The sequence below is a fragment of the Ambystoma mexicanum genome, chromosome 9 (assembly GCF_040938575.1).
Source record: "Ambystoma mexicanum isolate Mex_15411 chromosome 9, UKY_AmexF1_1, whole genome shotgun sequence".
Taxonomy (NCBI): domain Eukaryota; kingdom Metazoa; phylum Chordata; class Amphibia; order Caudata; family Ambystomatidae; genus Ambystoma; species Ambystoma mexicanum.
Genome location: NC_090931.1, coordinates 432,206,720 through 432,227,050, shown reverse-complemented (window position 1 = coordinate 432,227,050; position 20,331 = coordinate 432,206,720). Strand labels below are relative to the sequence as shown.

At 47.0% G+C, this 20,331-nt stretch overlaps 1 protein-coding gene across 1 annotated transcript in view; it reads right to left on the bottom strand.

The window, feature by feature from the left end:
* The window catches only part of UNC45B (unc-45 myosin chaperone B), a 157,364-nt gene that overhangs the window by 95,693 nt on the left and 41,340 nt on the right, over window positions 1–20,331 (bottom strand). The window contains exons 2-3 of the mRNA XM_069614899.1: window positions 15,549–15,710; window positions 4,669–4,705 (exon numbers count right to left, since the gene is read on the bottom strand). Coding sequence (XP_069471000.1) covers window positions 4,669–4,705; window positions 15,549–15,710 — 199 coding nt within the window. The remainder of the gene's footprint in view (window positions 1–4,668; window positions 4,706–15,548; window positions 15,711–20,331) is intronic.

The following is a 20,331-nucleotide window of genomic DNA, read 5'->3' as shown; positions in this document are numbered from 1 at the left end:
CTCAGCCATTCAGGTGGCTGGAATGCGGGCGAGAACACACAGTGTACTGCCTGTATTTCTGCAGCCACCCTAGGCCCTTTGCTGGGTACCACCATCGTGATTGTGAGGACCAGCACTTTCTATTCCAGTCCCGGTGCTCCCTGCCAACACGCCATAGAAATTGAAAAGGGTCTTACTCCCTTTTCCATTTACTATGTCGGGGGTCATTTCTTTTTCATGGGAAATGTGGCTCGCGCAATATACGTGTAGCCCGTCTACCATGGAAATAAAAAACTTCACACCCAAGATGGAGCACCAGGGTGCGAAAAGCAATCACCCCCTGGTAGGGGATGCGTACATGACCGGTAACTGTCCTAAGCCCTGGCTGGAATGGCCCTCGATGCAGGGGTGATAGCTATAATCACAGCCTCCATTATAATATAGGCTGAATGTACCCCTATGTATGCCAGCATGCTGCAGAGGCGCGCTCTCTACAGGGCCATGTCATTTTGTCAGGAACTAGAAGATCCCTATAACACACGTCAGCCTGAAAAATCTGTATTGTAAATAATGTCCTTAATACAGTCCAGTAGTGACATCACTACTCGCCTGACGTAAGAAAATGACATTACTTCTGTAACTGTAAGGACATTACAGTTGAGTTATGCCAGAAACTTGCTGATTGCACAGAATAGAATTCCAGCTGCCACTGAGCATTTTGTGACTGGCTTTTAAAATTGCTTTCTTCTGAGATCCCTTTCTTTGGCACTGCACAGCGATTCATTGCTAAGGAGATGTTTCTGATAAAAAGTGTGCTTTGTACTCTGCTGGAGTTAACCAATGGAAAGAGAATTTATCAACATTGTTATCAATTACTTTAAACCACAAATGGCTTTCAAAGGCACTGATAAACCGCATACAATATTTTTTCGCTAAACATTACAGGCTGCACATTAGTGTGTTTTTTCATCCAAACAGATTCTTAATTGAGGACATCGATCAACAATTGAAAGATTTTGGGAAGTATAGTGAGAAAAAAAACAAATATTAAAGGGATGACTTTGCAGCGATGTATTATAAGGAATAAGATTCCCCCACATGTTATATATGGAGATTAATGTCCGTATAAAGGAATCCATTCTTCGGCCTTGTTCCCATGCTTACCAGGTCCCCCAAATTGTACTGTTTCTATACAATGCTTGTAAAAGCAATACGTGATGACTGGAAATGCTCAACACACCCCTTTTTAACCACTGGGACCTCCCCTTGCTTTTTAGTTGGTCTGTGCCATTACAGCAGGTGATTAGCCACATGTAAACTGGTGACCTGTCAAAATACTGAATGTAGAAAAAAGGGTCTAGATAAAGAGAACAAAAGAAGCCTATACAAAGAGAGAAAAATGGCGAGTTTTATAGTGCATGAAGGAGACATGGTAGGTGCTGGCAGGGGGAGCGAGGAAGGGGGCTCAAAGTTGCAGCAGACAAAGGGATCGAATTTGCAGCAAAGTGGGATATTGTTTGTTGACCCAAACACTTATATTCTTGCTGTAAAAAGGATTTAACTTCGATTCTCTTTAAAGGGTTAACAGAAAAACTTTGCTCATAGCTCTTCAATAGCTGATGATGTAAGTGGCTAAAGTTGTTTCATTCAAAAGAAGGGAGATTTGCTCATGTGGATAGTTCAGATTTGATTCATCAGAACACAAGGTAAGATATGTGTCTTTCTAATGTATTATCAAAAGAAGGTTTCGTACATGCACCTGTTTTTTTTTACAGTGATTGAACTGCTCTTTTTTCATATTTTGTCATGCTGCCGACAAATCACTTTTGACCCCTAGCCCAAAGGGAGCAGACCAGCCCGAACTGGGAAGCAACATGCCGTCTGCACGGGAACGCAATGCTCAGGCATTTCTATTCCATCTATCGCCTTTTCTCAAGGAATTGGCCATGGCTTTGAGCCATTCTCTCACCATGTCACAATGTTCCTTGACTGTTCTATGAGGAATCACTTCTAGCTTCTATCTCTCGTATCCTTCTGTTCCATTCAGACATTTGCTGGTAAATCGTGTTGGCATCAACTTGAATGAATTGGACTAAATATGAGTCTCCGCGATCTGGTTCGGGACCAAGCCTTGTGACGTTACAGAATAGTTCTGTTGCAGTCACATGCAAAGCCTTAGTAGGCTCAAGAGTGGCACAAGCTCATTGTCCACAAATACTTCAAAATAACCCAATGGGTTAACCCAAGTGTGAATGGATAGTCACTCTTCTTTACCCTTTGCCTCACAGAACTCACACATTGATAGTTGCTTTATATCCTGCAAACACTAACATAATCCAAAATCCGCCGGTTATTTGGACTGATGGCTTATCAGTATAACACCTGGGGAAGGAGTTGCATTGAGTTCCACTGATTTACCGCACCTGCCTCATTCATAACCGCCACTTTGGTCTCATGCACTTCAGTGGCGTCTCACTGGTGCCTTTATCATTGACCCTGTACTTGTTGGGATGCAGGTGCATCGCCCTAAACATGTAGGGAAATACAAGCTGCAGAAGTTCTATTTGTCTGGAGATTTGGACATTTTTAGTGTTAGTGTTCTGTCATCTGTCCCAGCATTCCAGGCGATATGCAAATGGGATTTATATTTGTCACATTTTACCTATGTTACCGAGCATGTGTAGTAATGATGGGCTCCAAAAATATTGTTACTGACCTCCATTAGCATAAGGGGCTATTGCCACATTTGCCAGGGTCCTGCAATTTTGAACTAGGCCCCGTCAGAGTGTGTAGATTTCTGTTATCTAGGGCACGAGGCCACAGTTCTGAGCCTCTGTCTTCCCATGTATTTGAACTTTATTCCTGCTTCCTCCAGCAAGTGCATGCCAAGGTCCGTGGAGGAAGGGTGAAGTGCAGCACACATAGTAGTTATTGTTGCAGGGCCTAGCTGTTCTCAGGAGATTTTAATGAAATGTAGAATAACTGTTTGTGTTCTCAATAATGCATAAAATACAATAGTTGAGAAGGACATCATTTGATGTGATTGAAGCCTGGGGCGAATGCCTTGCCAAAGCGTCAAAACTAGATCATGGTCATACTGTCCCCTAGAGAGTGTTGGGACAACTGGGTCTGCATTAGAATTGCTTGATAACACGAATACAAATTATACATTAATTTCTGAAGAGTGGAGACTCAGTTAGATTTTTTATGAAGCCTCATGGTTCCCAAGAGATAGCCAGAAGAATGTGTGCTAAGGATAGCTACATGTTTCAAAACAGAGTTGGAAAATGTGATGCAGAAGTAAACTACAAGGCCTGAGAACTGCCTGGGATTGTCAAATTGGCTGAACTTGTGGGAGAGGATATTGCTGCGTCTAATTTCGCGCCTAGAAACACTTGTGTACAGGCGCGTTATAAATGCCACATCATATCATACCATATTATCGGCTGGCTTCACTGTTCACACTCACTAATTGATTGGATAATTTCGGTGGGGCTGCACATCAGAAGTTACATGAACTTGTTTTGACCAATGAGGGTATGCCATTTTAGTAAATGGTACATGTATAACTTTAGCCAATCAGGATGAAGTATTCTCTGCTGACTGCACGATTAGGTCATTCATAGGGAGATGCACCTAGGATGGTCACGGGTAGTGCACTAACCAATTGGGGGGGGGCACTAATGTATATTGTGTTTAGATTTCTCTATAGGTGGGAGCCAATAGGGAATGTGGGATTAACATGTACTTGAAATCTGTAATGTATTCTAATGGGTTCCATGTGATAATTCCACGGCAAAAATATCGCCATATTTTTGCGGCGAAATTCACAATGGACACTGCGGGGGAGACCCATCATTTTTTAATGTGCGGGGGACACCCCCACAACCCCCGCTCCCACATAATATCCCCAATAAAATTATCGCCTATGGCGATCAAAACGGCCATATTTACGGCAATATTTTTGTTGGGATATTATTACCTGATACCGTCTAATGTGTTTTTTGTCTTTAAAAATTGTAATGCAATGTGGGAGTGGATTGAGAGTGTTTTCAGTTCTAGAGCGCTCACTGGCTCTCCCGGCTGTAATTTGCATGAATTAAAACCCATTTTTCTTGTGAATCGTGCACTCCATTATTGCTGCCTTGGATTGTTCGGTTTTTGGGCCTACCGTACAGACTTGAGGATCGTATGCCGAGTATGGAACAATTAGGGGCACCTTCTATGTGATAGGCCTCAGGCGCTTATATGGAATTTTGCTTATTAGCACAAGGCTGATCTTATAAACTACAGTTGTGTCTTACATAGCCCCTCCTCTGCATCGTTTTGCAATGTAGGGCTTACTGAACCTCAAGTCACTTGAGCGAAATTTAGAAAATTCTCATTTCACTGGTTTAATAAACTTCATTGAAGTATTGTTTATTCCCAACTAACCTGGCTAATGCAATTGATCCAACAGAGTCTCCCCTCCACAGCTCTGGCCCCATTAACGTCTGTGGAATCCCACCTTTCACAACATTATCACTGGCCTCGCGTTCTTCAATGGAACGTTACGACCAATGCATTACAATTCCATCCTGCATTCAATATTTCACAATTCATTATTTTTTCACAACAATTTTAAATGGTTTTAATGCTCTGTTTGCTTCAGACTAAACGTGAACCAAAATCAGGCTTCTAATGCCTCACCTTTTGATGCATCTGTCGCTGCCTGTAAGTAGCTTTCCTGTAAAATAAGTGGAGAAAGTGATTAAAGAGCACCTCAGTTAAACACATGGTTCAACATTGCATAAATGGTTAACATGGACATCCTGGCAGGCAGTAGGTGGGACTACCAGCAGGCAGACCCTAACCCACTACATATGGCTGCCATTTTCACACCAAGCCTCCAGATGATGGGAACAAGCCTCGCCTGTCACCACTGCTGGATGTTGAGCAGGTGGCGCTGGACCAGCATGGGGGCATTTCCCATGCTAATGCTGCTCTGCCCCCGATGATCTGCAAAATCCAGGCTATATTGTTGGAAGGTAGGCTCTCACGAAGACTTTAAGAATTCCACCATGACATGGTAAGGTTGTCTGGGAAGTTCCTAGTAAGTCATCTTTCCCCACACAATCCAAAATATCTCCCTTTTTTCACCCCCATTTGCCTGCTGCCTATGCTTTTATAGCGCAAATGCCTCCATTTTTATTTTATTGGTTATTTGTAAGGCACCTATGCAAGTAGTGTTTCAAGGCGCCACAAGACAAAAAAACAAAAAAAGGGGGGGAACAAGGGAGAAATATACGATAATGGTCCTACTAGGCCTTGTGACATTTGCATAGTGCAAGTGCAGAACAAGTACGAGGTAAGCGAGGAGAGGGGGGGGAGTGGGTGCATGTCTGTGACCAATGAAGTGCTAAGGAGGGAAGGGAAAGGTGATGGGGGGAAGTGTAGTTTTTACGGGGAGGCCAAAGGACAAGTGCCATCGAAAGCATGTAAGCACAGGGAAGGCAGAATTTAAGGAGAGGTTAAAGGGCAAGTGCCACGGAAAGCAGGTAAGCAGAGGGGGAGGGGGGACTGGGCGGATGACAGCCTTGGACACTGTAATACTCCGCGGGAACCAGGAGGCCAGTCGTAAAGGAGGAGGAAAGGGTTAGCAGGGAAGGGGGAGAGAGAAGGAGGAGGAGAAAAGGAAGGTCTTGAGGAGCTCTCAGAATTTAAGGAGATCCGGCTCAAGCCTGATTGGGGCAGGGAGACCATTCCAGAGGGAGGCTCCTGCAGAGGAGAGACATCTGCCCCTACTCTTTGTTTGGAGAAGCGACAGTCTCGCCAAGAGTTTATTTGTTTATTTAACTGGGTTTTTTATAATGCACCTGGTACCGTACCTGAGTTCGGTTTCTAAGCGCAGATCTGGGTTTCGAATCTCTGTTGCTCTGCATGGTCTTGTTTTCAAGATGAGTGCATTGCCCCAGTGCTATCCTCCGTTCAGATTTGGAGCTAGCTGACCGAAGGGCTCTAGTAGGGAGGTATTTAGGGAGAGAGAGGTGGATGTAGTGGCGTACCAGGCCCCAGAAAGCCTTGTGGGTGATGCAAAGGGTCCTGAATTGGATCATAGCAGCAACTGGGAGCCAGTGGAGAGAAATTAGGGCTGGAGAGAGGCAGTCCCTATGCTTGAGGTCAAGGATAAGTCTTGCAGTCCTAGTCTGGATAAGTTGAAGGGGACAAAGGGAGGCAGAAGGAAGATTAGGTAACAGGCTGTTACAGTAGTCAAGCCTAGAGAGGACCAGAGCTCTGAAGACATTGAGTTTCTCGGGGACGGTAAGGAAAGGGAGAATACCTCTGAGGAGGTGTAGTTGATAGTGAGACTTCATGGCAAGGTCTGTGATGTCAGAAGAGAAGGAGAGAGAGGAGTCAAAGATAACACCAAGATCTCCTGTCTTCCAGGAGGGTGAAAGGAGGGGGCCTACAGAGGGAGGGACTAGGGAGTGAAGGTGGGAGCTGGGGTCCCAATATAAAGGATTTCAATCTTACTGGCATTAAGGCAGAGATCATTGGCAGCACACCAGGACTGAAACACACTCAGACAGTCAGGGGTGAGAGAGGAGAATGAGAAAGGAGAGGGAAGCAGAGCTCTGCGTCATCTGCATAACATTGGAAGTGAGGGGAGAAAGAAGACATCAGATGGGCCAAGGGGGCAAGGTAGATATTGAAAAGCCATGTCAAGAGGATAGAGCCTTGTGAGATGCCACAGGTTGAGAGTGTGATAGGGCAGAGAAAAGGGCCCAGTTGAACCTAGAAGGGTCTCTTGGAGAGGAAGGAGGTCAACCAATCCAGAGCCAGACCTGCAATACCAAGGGTGTCACAGAGCTGATTTATAAGGGTGGCATGACTGTGTCAAAAACGAAGGAAAGATCAAGGAGGATAAGAACGGAAGGAGAGTTAGAGTCAAGATTAGAAAGAAGGTCATCACAGGTATTCAGTAGAGCAGTTTCCATGCCTCTGGCAACTCTGAAGCCAGACTGATGATCATGGAGATAACCAACAGATTCAGTGTGGGGAGTAAGCTGAGAGATAGCCAACAGAATCAGAATGTTTCATCAGTTGGGAGATGGCAAGCTTCTCCAGGAGTTATGCTTAGGACGGGGGCAATGGAGATAGGGTGATAATTAGCAGGACAGGAAGGGCCAGAGGAGGGCTTTTTAAGAAGGGGATGCACAAGGGAGTTCTTGAGCGCTTGAGGGAAGGATCCCATGGGAAAGGGGTGGTTATAGAAATCTGCCAGGGAAGGCACAAGGGAGGCAATATTGTCCTTGATAGTTCTAGAGGAGGGGAGCACCTGTTAGGAGGAGACTTTCATAGAGAAGACTAGTCTAGAGACCTCATTCAGTGCTATGGGAGAGAAGGAGGAGAGAATTAGGGAATGGGGCAAGGGAGTTAAGGAAGGCATGGTAGCTGGGGAGGGAGGAGGAAGTGGGATAGAGGAGAGTGGGGATAGAATGTCCTGGGTTTTGGAAAGGAAGTGGGAGGACAGAGAGGTACAGAGTAACAGGGATGGAAGGGGAGATGTAGAGACTGCATAAGGATTGGCGAGTTTGTTAGAGGCCACATAGATGCAGGCTTGGATGTGAGCACTCTCCTTAGAGCAAATGGAAAATCTGTATTGCCTTTGGAGCATGCGGCAGGCTAGTTTGTCAGAGGATGCGTCTGACGCCCACCACTTCAGCTGAGCCACTTTACGCTTGCGTTTTAGAGAAGAGTACCAGGTGTTACACTTGGAAGCAGGCTTCATTCGAATCCTCATTACAGGGGCAAGAATATCAAGGGTGTTAGTAATAGAAGGATGACGATTAGCAAGGACAGAGTCAGTGTCTGCGTCTGTGGGAGCAGAGGGAGGGGGAATGAAGGTGGTTGCAAAGACAGTCACTGACACTTGCTTCATTGGTCGAATGACGGAGGAGAAGCAGAAGGAGACAGGCATTGAAGGAGGGATAGTAGGGTGACCTAAGAGATCAAGATGAAAAGACAGGAGGAAGTAGGGAGGTATTTAGGGAGAGAGAGGTGGATGTCGCGGCGTACCAGGCCCCAGAAAGCCTTGTGTATGATGCAAAGGGTCTTGAATAGGATCATTGCAGCAACTGGGAGCCAGTGGAGAGAAATTAGGGCTGGAGAGAGGCAGTCCCTATGCTTGAGGTCAAGGATAAGTCTTGCAGTCCTATTCTGGATAAGTTGAAGGGGACAAACGGAGGCAGAAGGAAGATTAGGTAACAGGCTGTTACAGTAGTCAAGCCTAGAGAGGACCAGAGCTCTGAAGACATTGAGTTTCTGGGGGACGGTAAGGAAAGGGAGAATACCTCTGAGGAGGTGTAGTCGATAGTGAGACTTCACGGCAAGGTCTGTGATGTCAGAAGAGAAGGAGAGAGAGGAGTCAAAGATAACACCAAGATCTCCTGTCTTCCAGGAGGGTGAAAGGAGGGGGCCTATAGAGGGAGGGACTAGGGAGTGAAGGTGGGAGCTGGGGTCCCAATATAAAGGATCTCAATCTTACTGGCATTAAGGCAGAGATCATTGGCAGCACACCAGGACTGAAACACACTCAGACAGTCAGGGGTGAGAGAGGAGAATGAGAAAGGAGAGGGAAGCAGAGCTGTGCGTCATCTGCATAACATTGGAAGTGAGGGGAGAAAGAAGACATCAGATGGGCCAACGGGGCAAGGTAGATATTGAAAAGCCATGTCAAGAGGATAGAGCCTTGTGAGACGCCACAGGTTGAGAGTGTGATAGGGCAGAGAAAAGGGCCCAGTTGAACCTAGCAGGGTCTGTTGGAGAGGAAGGAGGTCAACCAATCCAGAGCCAGACCTGCAACGCCAAGGGTGTCACAGAGCTGATTTATAAGGGTGGCATGACTGTGTCAAAGTCGAAGGAAAGATCAAGGAGGATAAGAACGGAAGGAGAGTTAGAGTCAAGATTAGAAAGAAGGTCATCACAGGTATTCAGTAGAGCAGTTTCCATGCCTCTGGCAACTCTGAAGCCAGACTGATGATCATGGAGATAACCAACAGATTCAGTGTGGGGAGTAAGCTGAGAGATAGCCAACAGAATCAGAATGTTTCATCAGTTGGGAGATGGCAAGCTTCTCTAGGAGTTATGCTTAGGACGGGGGCAATGGAGATAGGGTGATAATTAGCAGGACAGGAAGGGCCAGAGGAGGGCTTTTTAAGAAGGGGATGCACAAGGGAGTTCTTGAGCGCTTGAGGGAAGGATCCCATGGGAAAGGGGTGGTTATAGAAATCTGCCAGGGAAGGCACAAGGGAGGCAATATTGTCCTTGATAGTTCTAGAGGAGGGGAGCACCTGTTAGGAGGAGACTTTCATAGAGAGGACTAGTCTAGAGACCTCATTCAGTGCTATGGGAGAGAAGGAGGAGAGAGTTAGGGAATGGGGCAAGGGAGTTAAGGAAGGCATGATAGCTGGGGAGGGAGGAGGAAGTGGGATAGAGGAGAGTGAGGATAGAATGTCCTGGGTTTTGGAAAGGAAGTGGGAGGACAGAGAGGTACAGAGTAACAGGGATGGAAGGGGAGATGTAGAGACTGCATAAGGATTGGCGAGTTTGTTAGAGGCCACATAGATGCAGGCTGGGATGTGAGCACTCTCCTTAGAGCAAATGGAAAATCTGTATTGCCTTTGGAGCATGCGGCAGGCTAGTTTGTCAGAGGATGCGTCTGACGCCCACCACTTCAGCTGAGCCACTCTACGCTTGCGTTTTAGAGAAGAGTACCAGGTGTTACACTTGGAAGCAGGCTTCATTCGAATCCTCATTACAGGGGCAAGAATATCAAGGGTGTTAGTAATAGAAGGATGACGATTAGCAAGGACAGAGTCAGTGTCTGCGTCTGTGGGAGCAGAGGGAGGGGGAATGAAGGTGGTTGCAAAGACAGTCACTGACACTTGCTTCATTGGTCGAATGACGGAGGAGAAGCAGAAGGAGACAGGTATTGAAGGAGGGATAGTAGGGTGACCTAAGAGATCAAGATGAAAAGACAGGAGGAAGTAGGGAGGTATTTAGGGAAAGAGAGGTGGATATAGCGGCGTACCAGGCCCCAGAAAGCCTTGTGGATGATGCAAAGGGTCTTGAATAGGATCATTGCAGCAACTGGGAGCCAGTGGAGAGAAATTAGGGCTGGAGAGAGGCAGTCCCTATGCTTGAGGTCAAGGATAAGTCTTGCAGTCCTATTCTGGATAAGTTGAAGGGGACAAACGGAGGCAGAAGGAAGATTAGGTAACAGGCTGTTACAGTAGTCAAGCCTAGAGAGGACCAGAGCTCTGAAGACATTGAGTTTCTGGGGGACGGTAAGGAAAGGGAGAATACCTCTGAGGAGGTGTAGTCGATAGTGAGACTTCACGGCAAGGTCTGTGATGTCAGAAGAGAAGGAGAGAGAGGAGTCAAAGATAACACCAAGATCTCCTGTCTTCCAGGAGGGTGAAAGGAGGGGGCCTATAGAGGGAGGGACTAGGGAGTGAAGGTGGGAGCTGGGGTCCCAATATAAAGGATCTCAATCTTACTGGCATTAAGGCAGAGATCATTGGCAGCACACCAGGACTGAAACACACTCAGACAGTCAGGGGTGAGAGAGGAGAATGAGAAAGGAGAGGGAAGCAGAGCTGTGCGTCATCTGCATAACATTGGAAGTGAGGGGAGAAAGAAGACATCAGATGGGCCAACGGGGCAAGGTAGATATTGAAAAGCCATGTCAAGAGGATAGAGCCTTGTGAGACGCCACAGGTTGAGAGTGTGATAGGGCAGAGAAAAGGGCCCAGTTGAACCTAGCAGGGTCTGTTGGAGAGGAAGGAGGTCAACCAATCCAGAGCCAGACCTGAAATGCCAAGGGTGTCACAGAGCTGATTTATAAGGGTGGCATGACTGTGTCAAAGTCGAAGGAAAGATCAAGGAGGATAAGAACGGAAGGAGAGTTAGAGTCAAGATTAGAAAGAAGGTCATCACAGGTATTCAGTAGAGCAGTTTCCATGCCTCTGGCAACTCTGAAGCCAGACTGATGATCATGGAGATAACCAACAGATTCAGTGTGGGGAGTAAGCTGAGAGATAGCCAACAGAATCAGAATGTTTCATCAGTTGGGAGATGGCAACCTTCTCTAGGAGTTATGCTTAGGACCGGGGCAATGGAGATAGGGTGATAATTAGCAGGACAGGAAGGGCCAGAGGAGGGCTTTTTAAGAAGGGGATACACAAGGGAGTTCTTGAGGGCTTGAGGGAAGGATCCCATGGGAAAGGGGTGGTTATAGAAATCTGCCAGGGAAGGCACAAGGGAGGCAATATTGTCCTTGATAATTCTAGAGGAGGGGAGCACCTGTTAGGAGGAGACTTTCAGAGAGAGGACTAGTCTAGAGACCTCATTCAGTGCTATGGGAGAGAAGGAGGAGAGAGTTAGGGAATGGGGCAAGGGAGTTAAGGAAGGCATGATAGCTGGGGAGGGAGGAGGAAGTGGGATAGAGGAGAGTGAGGATAGAATGTCCTGGGTTTTGGAAAGGAAGTGGGAGGACAGAGAGGTACAGAGTAACAGGGATGGAAGGGGAGATGTAGAGACTGCATAAGGATTGGCGAGTTTGTTAGAGGCCACATAGATGCAGGCTTGGATGTGAGCACTCTCCTTAGAGCAAATGGAGAATCTGTATTGCCTTTGGAGCATGCGGCAGGCTAGTTTGTCAGAGGATGTGTCTGACGCCCACCACTTCAGCTGAGCCACTCTACGCTTGCGTTTTAGAGAAGAGTACCAGGTGTTACACTTGGAAGCAGGCTTCATTCGAATCCTCATTACAGGGGCAAGAATATCAAGGGTGTTAGTAATAGAAGGATGACGATTAGCAAGGACAGAGTCAGTGTCTGCGTCTGTGTGAGCAGAGGGAGGGGGAATGAAGGTGGTTGCAAAGACAGTCACTGACACTTGCTTCATTGGTCGAATGACGGAGGAGAAGCAGAAGGGGACAGGCATTGAAGGAGGGATAGTAGGGTGACCTAAGAGATCAAGATGAAAAGACAGAGGAAGTAGGGAGGTATTTAGGGAGAGAAAGGTGGATGTAGCGGCGTACCAGGCCCCAGAAAGCCTTGTGGATGATGCAAAGGGTCTTGAATTGGATCATAGCAGCAACTGGGAGCCAGTGGAGAGAAATTAGGGCTGGAGAGAGGCAGTCCCTATGCTTGAGGTCAAGGATAAGTCTTGCAGTCCTATTCTGGATAAGTTGAAGGGGACAAAGGGAGGCAGAAGGAAGATTAGGTAACAGGCTGTTACAGTAGTCAAGCCTAGAGAGGACTGGAGCTCTGAAGACATTGAGTTTCTGGGGGACGGTAAGGAAAGGGAGAATACCTCTGAGGAGGTGTAGTTGATAGTGAGACTTCATGGCAAGGTCTGTGATGTCAGAAGAGAAAGAGAGAGAGGAGTCAAAGATAACACCAAGATTTCCTGTCTTCCAGGAGGGTGAAAGGAGGGGGCCTATAGAGGGAGGGACTAGGTAGTGAAGATGGGAGCTGGGGTCCCAATATAAAGGATCTCAATTTTACTGGCATTAAGGCAGAGATCATTGGCAGCACACCAGGACTGAAACACACTCAGACAGTCAGGGGTGAGAGAGGAGAATGAGAAAGGAGAAGGAAGCTTGAAGGAGAGCTGTGTGTCATCTGCATAACATTAGAAGTGAGGGGAGAACGAAGACATCAGATGGGCCAAGGGGGCAAGGTACATATTGAAAAGCCATGTCAAGAGGATAGAGCCTTGTGAGACACCACAGGTTGAGAGTGTGATAGGGCAGAGAAAAGGGCCCAGTTGAACCTAGCAGGGTCCAAGGTATGACCGGCAGAATGTGTCGGCCTGAGGGATGGATGGTGAGGGAAAGAGGATCGCAGAGGCTCCGAAAAGCGACTAATGGCAACCTCAGAAGAGTCTAGATGAATGTTAAAATCGCCATCAGGACAATTTTGGAGGTAGAGGCAAGAAGGGAAGAGGTGGGGTCAGACCACTCGGAGAGGAAGAGGGCGACTGGACTAGGGGTTCTGTAGATGGTGGCAAGAGTCAAGGAAAGGGATGGAGGGACGCCGAGCCTGCAGAAGAGCCACTCAAAGGAGGAGTAGGACTGAGTGGGAATGATAGTGGCAGGGATCCAATCAGCGAAGATCAAGGCACTCTACCTACAGACCGGTTAGGCCTCGGCTTGGAGAGGATCTTGAAGCCCTCAGGAAGGAGTGTGTCAAAAGCAGTGACAGCTGGCAGTGAACCACGTCTCAGTGAGGGCGAGTAAATCGAGGTCAAAGTCTTCGAGGAGGAGACAGATATCAGACTGGTGTTTGATGGCAGAGCGATAGTTGAGAGTTGCAAGGTGGACCTGGTTACCACTTTTGAAGGTCTTCCGACGTCAGGGGTACAGGGTCATAGTACACCCATCAGAGGTGAAGAAGGGGAATGGACCCCCAGAGGAGTGGCGGGAGAAGATAGGCAGTTGATGAGAAACAGAAACCCTTGTCAAGAAGGAGAAGCATGGGCTGCCGAGCCCTGGGACATGACAGTACCATTGAGAAAGACATTAATGATGCCCCTAAAGGATGAGAAACCCACCAAGAGTACTTCCCACCTGGTGCCTACATTAATGGGAGACAAGGAGAAAGGAGAGCGGACAGAGACCATATATGGAGTCCTTCGGTCAGGGGAGGGAACAACAAAGAGGTTGTCAGTGAGGTATCCAGTAATATTTTCTCCCTATATATGGTTGCCATACATAATGTTGCTGGGAAAAGGTCATGGCAACGTTATATATGGTGACCATATATATGGGGTCAAGGGGAGCAGAGGTTGCGAGGGTGTCCCCTGCTCCCCTTGAAATAAAAATTGTGTGGGAGTTGCGCTGTCCCCTGCATGTTCAATATAATAATGTCCCTGCAAAAAACAGCAATTTTTTGGTGACTTTTTTGCCAGGCGACATTTTTGCATGTACATTATTACATGGAACCGTCAATGACATTCTGCCTGGAAGAAGTGTTGACGTAGGTGTCAGCAATGAGCAAAGCTGGGTTGGAGACCACGGGATTCTTTTTGAACTTTTTAATTCCAGGCTTCGAGAGAGAGGTGAGATAGGAGATAGAATAGCAGTTAGAGTTGGCAAGTGAGATAGAGAGAGCCATGGAGGGGGGAGAGAGCCGAGAAAAGGAAGGAGAGGGGGAGGGGGAGCAGAGAGCTGCACAGGCATAAAGAATTCACCAGGCGGCCTAGTAGTAGACAGATGAAGTAAGAGAAGAAAGCAAAACTGGTGGTGCAGATGGTGAGGAAAGGCCTCCACAAGTTGTGAGCCAGGTGCCTGCAGACAAAGCCCAACACGTGGGTGCAACAAGGCCAAAGTGAAACGCCCTTGCTGTAAGAACTCAAAGCTGATGCAGCGGTCGGTGGTAAAAGCTAACACCGCCTGCTGGATAAAGGTGGAGGCAGCAAGGCAAGGCCCAACACATGGGTGCGGGCAGAGGCATTGGTGGGCCCACACGAGGCCACTGTGAAGTGCGCCATTCTTTAAAATTAAACACACACACAGTGTGGCAGTAGTGGGGCATTCTTCGCAAAACTAGCGGTCGATGCAAATGACCACCATTGGCGTAATTTTAGGCGGGACAGGTGTGTTTGTCCCCCCCCAACTTTCACGGCACACCATTTTGTCCCCATTCATTTGGCTGGGGCACCTTTTCTTCAGATGTCATGTCCCCCCCCATCATTTTCAGCAAAGTTACTCCACTGCAGACCGCACAAACGCCCAAGCACAGAAAGGCATTCTCCACACTCAGCGCACTCAGCGACACAGTGAGAGGGTGCCGAGCTGGGCTGGGCCTTGGATTGATGGCCACTGGCCCACTGCAGAAAGACTGCCGGTCCAGGAAGCTCCTGCGATGGTCTGCCCCACAATAATACACTCTGAGCACTCAGAGTCAGCGACGGAGGAAGAGGTTGTAGGGCTGGGCTGGGCCTCGGATTGATGGCCACTGCAGAAAGACTCCCGGTCCAGGGAGCTCCCACGATGGTCTGCCCCACAGAAATACACTCTCCACACTCTGAGCACTCAGCGAGGGAGGGAGAGGTGGTAATGCTGGGCTGGGCCTCGGATTGGTGGACACTGCAGACAGACTCCCGGGCGAGGGAGCTCTGGCAATGGTCAGGTCCCTATGCATTTTGTATACCTTTTAAAAGCCACTTGGTACACTTGTTATTCCAAGGCATTTTGTTTGTCCAAATGTATTTTCACGTGTCTCCAGGAAAATTGCCAACCATTTTACATTTTTAAGAAAAGTTTCATCAAAGTAAATGGATCAGGGGTTGCCTTTCGGTGTTCGGAATTGCTGGACTTTGCTGATATAATTAAAACAAGCTACTGCCATACACACTATGGTAACATAAAATGGAAGGATGCACGTGGTCAATGTTTATGATTGTGATCAGCAGTTTGGTTGTCTCCCTTGCAATATATTTTCTCTTATTTCTTTCAAGGGCTGCCCTGAGTCCCGCAGCGGGCTGCATCCCAAGGCCCTGCTTTCCTATGTACTCACTTTCTTCAGGAAGCAGGCGGCCCGGTTCTTGTACAGCACGGCTTGCACCTTCTTGTCTTTGATGAGCCCGAGGGCCTTGGTGTAGCTTTGAATGGCATTGTCGTAGTCATTGGCCTGGAAGTACTTGTTGCCTTCCTCCTTCAGCTGGAGTCCGTCTTCCATCTAGAAGGAGTGAGAAAGTATAGAAAAAAACATGAACAAACTACAGGTCACACAGAACAATGCCCATCGGGTGGCAATGGACCTGAGTAAACACGCACATATCTCCAAAGCTAGGCGATCTGTTCATTGGCTCCCGATCAGAGAGAGAATCAAATTCAAGACTCTCTCCATCACCCATCACTGCTTATCCTCCCACGCTCCGACTTACCTCTCCCAGAAGCTCAAAAGACAAGCCCCCATTAGGCCTCAGCGAGCAGCCTACAAACACTGCCTGACAATACAAAGAGACAACCGCAAAAGAGCAGGAGGCTCCAGTTTCCCAGTGTGCACCGCTAGCCTCTGGAACAGCCTCCCCCCTCCCTTGCGGGCTGAGCCATCCTACCCGTCCTTCAGAAGAAACATAAAATGTACCTCTTCAACTAACCACTGCACTGTTTTTTCTACCTTTTCTTAACTGCTGTATGTAAGTAGTGCCTAGATGCCCACAGGCTTTGTGCGCTGCTATAAATGCATGAATACAAATAAAATAAATTAAAAATGACATTTCACACAATAAATGACAATATGGTAGGGATCTTGGTACTAGGCAAAGCAATGGCTAAAAAATAAACTCCAACCCAGAGGACTCCGAGTTCCGGCTTCAAGAGTTTAATCCATTCCATGTTTTCTGACTAATGAGACTAGATACATTTAACTGAAATTAATCTGAATGGTAGTCATTTACATAGGCACTTGTTGTCCTGAAAACCTGTTGTGGTTCGGTCTATTGAGAACCATTCTACGTGGCACCTCCATATATCATTGACTTGTCCAACATTTCTAAGTTACAATGGTGCGCATCAAAGAAGTGGTTAATATTTTAGACACATATAATCGAATGAAAAATATGAAATCTGCATTAAGGTATAACTCGTGAAGTCAGTGGAGAGAACAAGACCCCACTGTTCACTACAGAGTTGTGTTCTATGATCCTTCCCTTTTCAAACGATTTACTATTCACAGTTTTTACTTCACTGTCCTGGTTATATATTATTTTATGTTACGCTATGTGATGTTATATTATGTGCCCATCTATAGTGTTGCTTCTGACATTTGCTGGCTTTCTAGCTCTTTGGGTCATGCAAGACAATGGAGTTTGTGGCACGTGGGCCGGCGGTGCAAGAGAAGAAATGCTCTTGCTAAAATGATGGAGGGGCCAGGATGGGGCAAATCATGCCCTGTTGTGGGTAAGGGTCCACATATCGGGAACCGTGTGTGGTGATTTGTGTGTTGCAGGGTGAGATTGCAAGGTAGTCGAGTCGTGGCACGATGGATGGTGTCCATAGACCCCTTCCTGAGCTAAGTGAGCTTTATCTTTGGGATGCAGTTGGCTTCTTGTTTAGTGTGTGTGGTATGAATCATCCTAAAGGTTTGCAGTAATTAGACTACATGCGAGAAACCTATACAAAGCAAAAGGGGTTTAAGGGATGTAGGTAGATGCAATCATGACATAAGTATCGCTTTAGAAGAAATTCTAAAGCTTTGTTTTTATGTACTTGTAGTGTTGCATCTCTTTTACCAGTAAGTCCTAAACTCTGACCGTAAATTATGACTGGTGTCGTGGTAACCTGCACCGTTAGATAATGCCATTCTACTGGTTTCACAGCGTGCCACATTACACGCCAGATCATTGAATTGATATATTTACTTTTTAGTGCTATCGCCTCCTGCTACTGAGGATCAAAGAAGCTTTGCAACTTTGGCAAGGAGATGTTTTGAGCTGCATGGGACCTTCTGAGGTAGAGTCACCAGATGTAACTTTGAAAGTGTGCTCTAAACTTTAAGTGCTTTCCTGAGGACCATTCCAGTCCCCACCACCGCCCCCACTGGCACACATACAAAGGATTCCACAATATGTGCCGGGGGGTGGGGGGGAATGCGTAGTTGCCATTGGCAAATTCTAGGGTTGTGGGTGAGGCGAGAGGGTGAGTGGAAGACCTAAGCTTTGTCCTGTCTTCTTCCTGTCACTATGGAAGGCCCAGACATATTTTCTCTTCTAAGTTTGTCCTAGGGGTTGCTCAGGAGGTTAGTTAAGTGTTATGCATACATGCCGTCTGTATAAAATCATGAACTAAAATAATACAATAGTAGGGGATATATCAGAAGAATATCACTGCATAAAAGTGCACAATAACCAACCTGTGTGCACGTGCACTGTAACATTACACAGGGCATAGGGTGCACAGAGCTGCTATGCTTTCCTGCACTGTGAAGATGGCAGAACTGATGGACACAGAAGGCATTTGAACCTGAAACTGAGCCCTGGCTGGAACATGGGGAGTCAATGGTGTCTGTGCGTGAATAAGGTTAGGAAATGTATACTTTTGACATTGGCCACTGTGGCGTCTCTGCGCAGAGCAATGAAGACGTGGCCAAACAGGAGGCCATTTTTCACCAGAAATGCTTATGCTTTGAATAGCTGCCTTAGCGCCTGCCCGATCCATCAATGCAGGCTAGTGAAACAGTGCCCTTTGCTGCTCGGGTCTCGGAGAGCTCTGATCACACCATGCCATCTTATCAATGGCTGGTGGCATAGCCTGAACATCTACATCTCGAGAAGACTGCCTTGTTGGAAGCTGGGATTGATGGCAGGGTGCATAATTTTCATACACGCCTTCCAGTGGCCTATATTTGTAGCTTCTAGAGAATTATCTGACCTTTGATAAGCATGCAAGTCTATTAACTGGCGTTACCAGAAGGAGCAAATGTCTTTTTCAGCTTTGTTCAGCAGCTGACATTAGCGCTTATTCTGTGAGACTGCAAGATACAAGATGGTACAAGATACCACCAGTTAGAGTATAGCTCAGAACTCCCAAATGAGCACCATATCGCCAAACCATACTTGCACTCATCATCCCACTCTTTCATCCTCCAAAGGCACTGCCAGAAAGATGTTCAAGTGTCCTTTCCACCGCACACCTACAGACCAACCAACTCCACCACCCACTGCCCTCCACACTACTGACATCTCAACCTGACCAATCTATAAGCACCAGACATCAGATGATCAGAAACCAAAATTAATTGTAACCCCCCCCCCCCCAGCTCCCCCCCCCCCGCCTCCCATGCGCAATCCATTTACCTCATCCAAACACACTGAACAATCAACCCAGCAGCGCGCCTACAGAGCTGCAAATACGTCTGGCGATTGTCTTCCACACTAATGAATGTCAAGCATTACAACATCACATCCCTCATGACATTAGCTCAAAAGGGCAAAACACACATCAAAAGTACCATTAAATAAGCCACTTTATACAATTTGCACCTGCGTAGGGCATCAATGCATGAAAACACAAAAGAAGACTTCTAAAACACAACGCACACAAACACTGACACTCAGTCGCCATGATGGAAAGGCTCAGTCTGTCAAAAACATCCTCGCCTCACTTTATAAACTGTTGCGTCGGACGCTGCATAACTGCATTCCCACGGAAATCCTTCCTGAGGGAAATCCACCCTTGGCGAACGACGTTCCCTCTCTGGCAGCCGTCACTCTCACGAGACCACGGAATTTATAAACGTTCCATTTCAAAAATACGGCACAAAATACAGGTAATGGACGATATAAGAGTTTTCGTTTTCTGCGTACTACTACTCAGTTAAAACAAGTTTGCCCTTGCTGCTTCAGCATCCAGCCGGAAGCTGAAATATCCACTTCTGTGTGACTGTGTCGCAGAGTGGCTCTCATTGCTATAAACGTTTTGAAACTGACCGATGCTGCAAACTGACACTCCTCTCCAAACTTTTTGTCTGAAAGAAATGATTGCATTCGCCCCCTCCCCCACTTAAAAAGAAACGATTATTTACAAATCAACCGATGAGGGACATTTTCTTGTACAAAATTAACTTTGTAGCACATTGGTCCTAATGAAAAATGTAGAGAGACTGTGAGGTTTGGAAAATGTATCCTTATCTGGTAAGTGATGTAGGCACTGGTGTCTGTCTATTGTATTTTCAGTGACTTAGAGATAATTGTGTCAGGAGAAGTCTCCCGGTGGCACATGACGCACAGGCACAGCCCCACTCCCAGGGACCCTAACAGCTGTCCCGCTTTTTACCCTATATGGACAGGCAGCAGGCATCCTGACGCCGTCACCTGTCAGCGTCACCTGTCACAGAGTGCAGGCCTCTCTTCCTGCGAGCTGCTGCTTAGGGCGTGGGACTGCAAACAGCCCTCCCAACAGGTGCTTGATGGGAGGTTACAGCGTTTCTGCTCCTTCCCAATACCCAAATCTACAGTCTAGATATTACACTAGTGTCTGGACTAAATCTTAGCTGACTAGCGGGTTCTACTGGATCCGGTTGCCTTCAGAAGCATTTTTCATATCTACTGAACTACTATGTGGAAGATTTTAGGTACATCTTGCATATGTTGCTCACCCACCCAGGAAGCACTACCAGGGAATACTGCTTGTGGCAGACAACAAAGCACTTTTTCCAGGGGCCACATACCATGGCATCAGCACTGCTGTTCGTAGTGCTAATATACATCTATATTTATGGGGTTGGTGTTCCTTCTCTGTACAATTTCGTCTTTAGCTTCGCGCTGGCAATGCAATGCATGATGTGATGCGAAAAT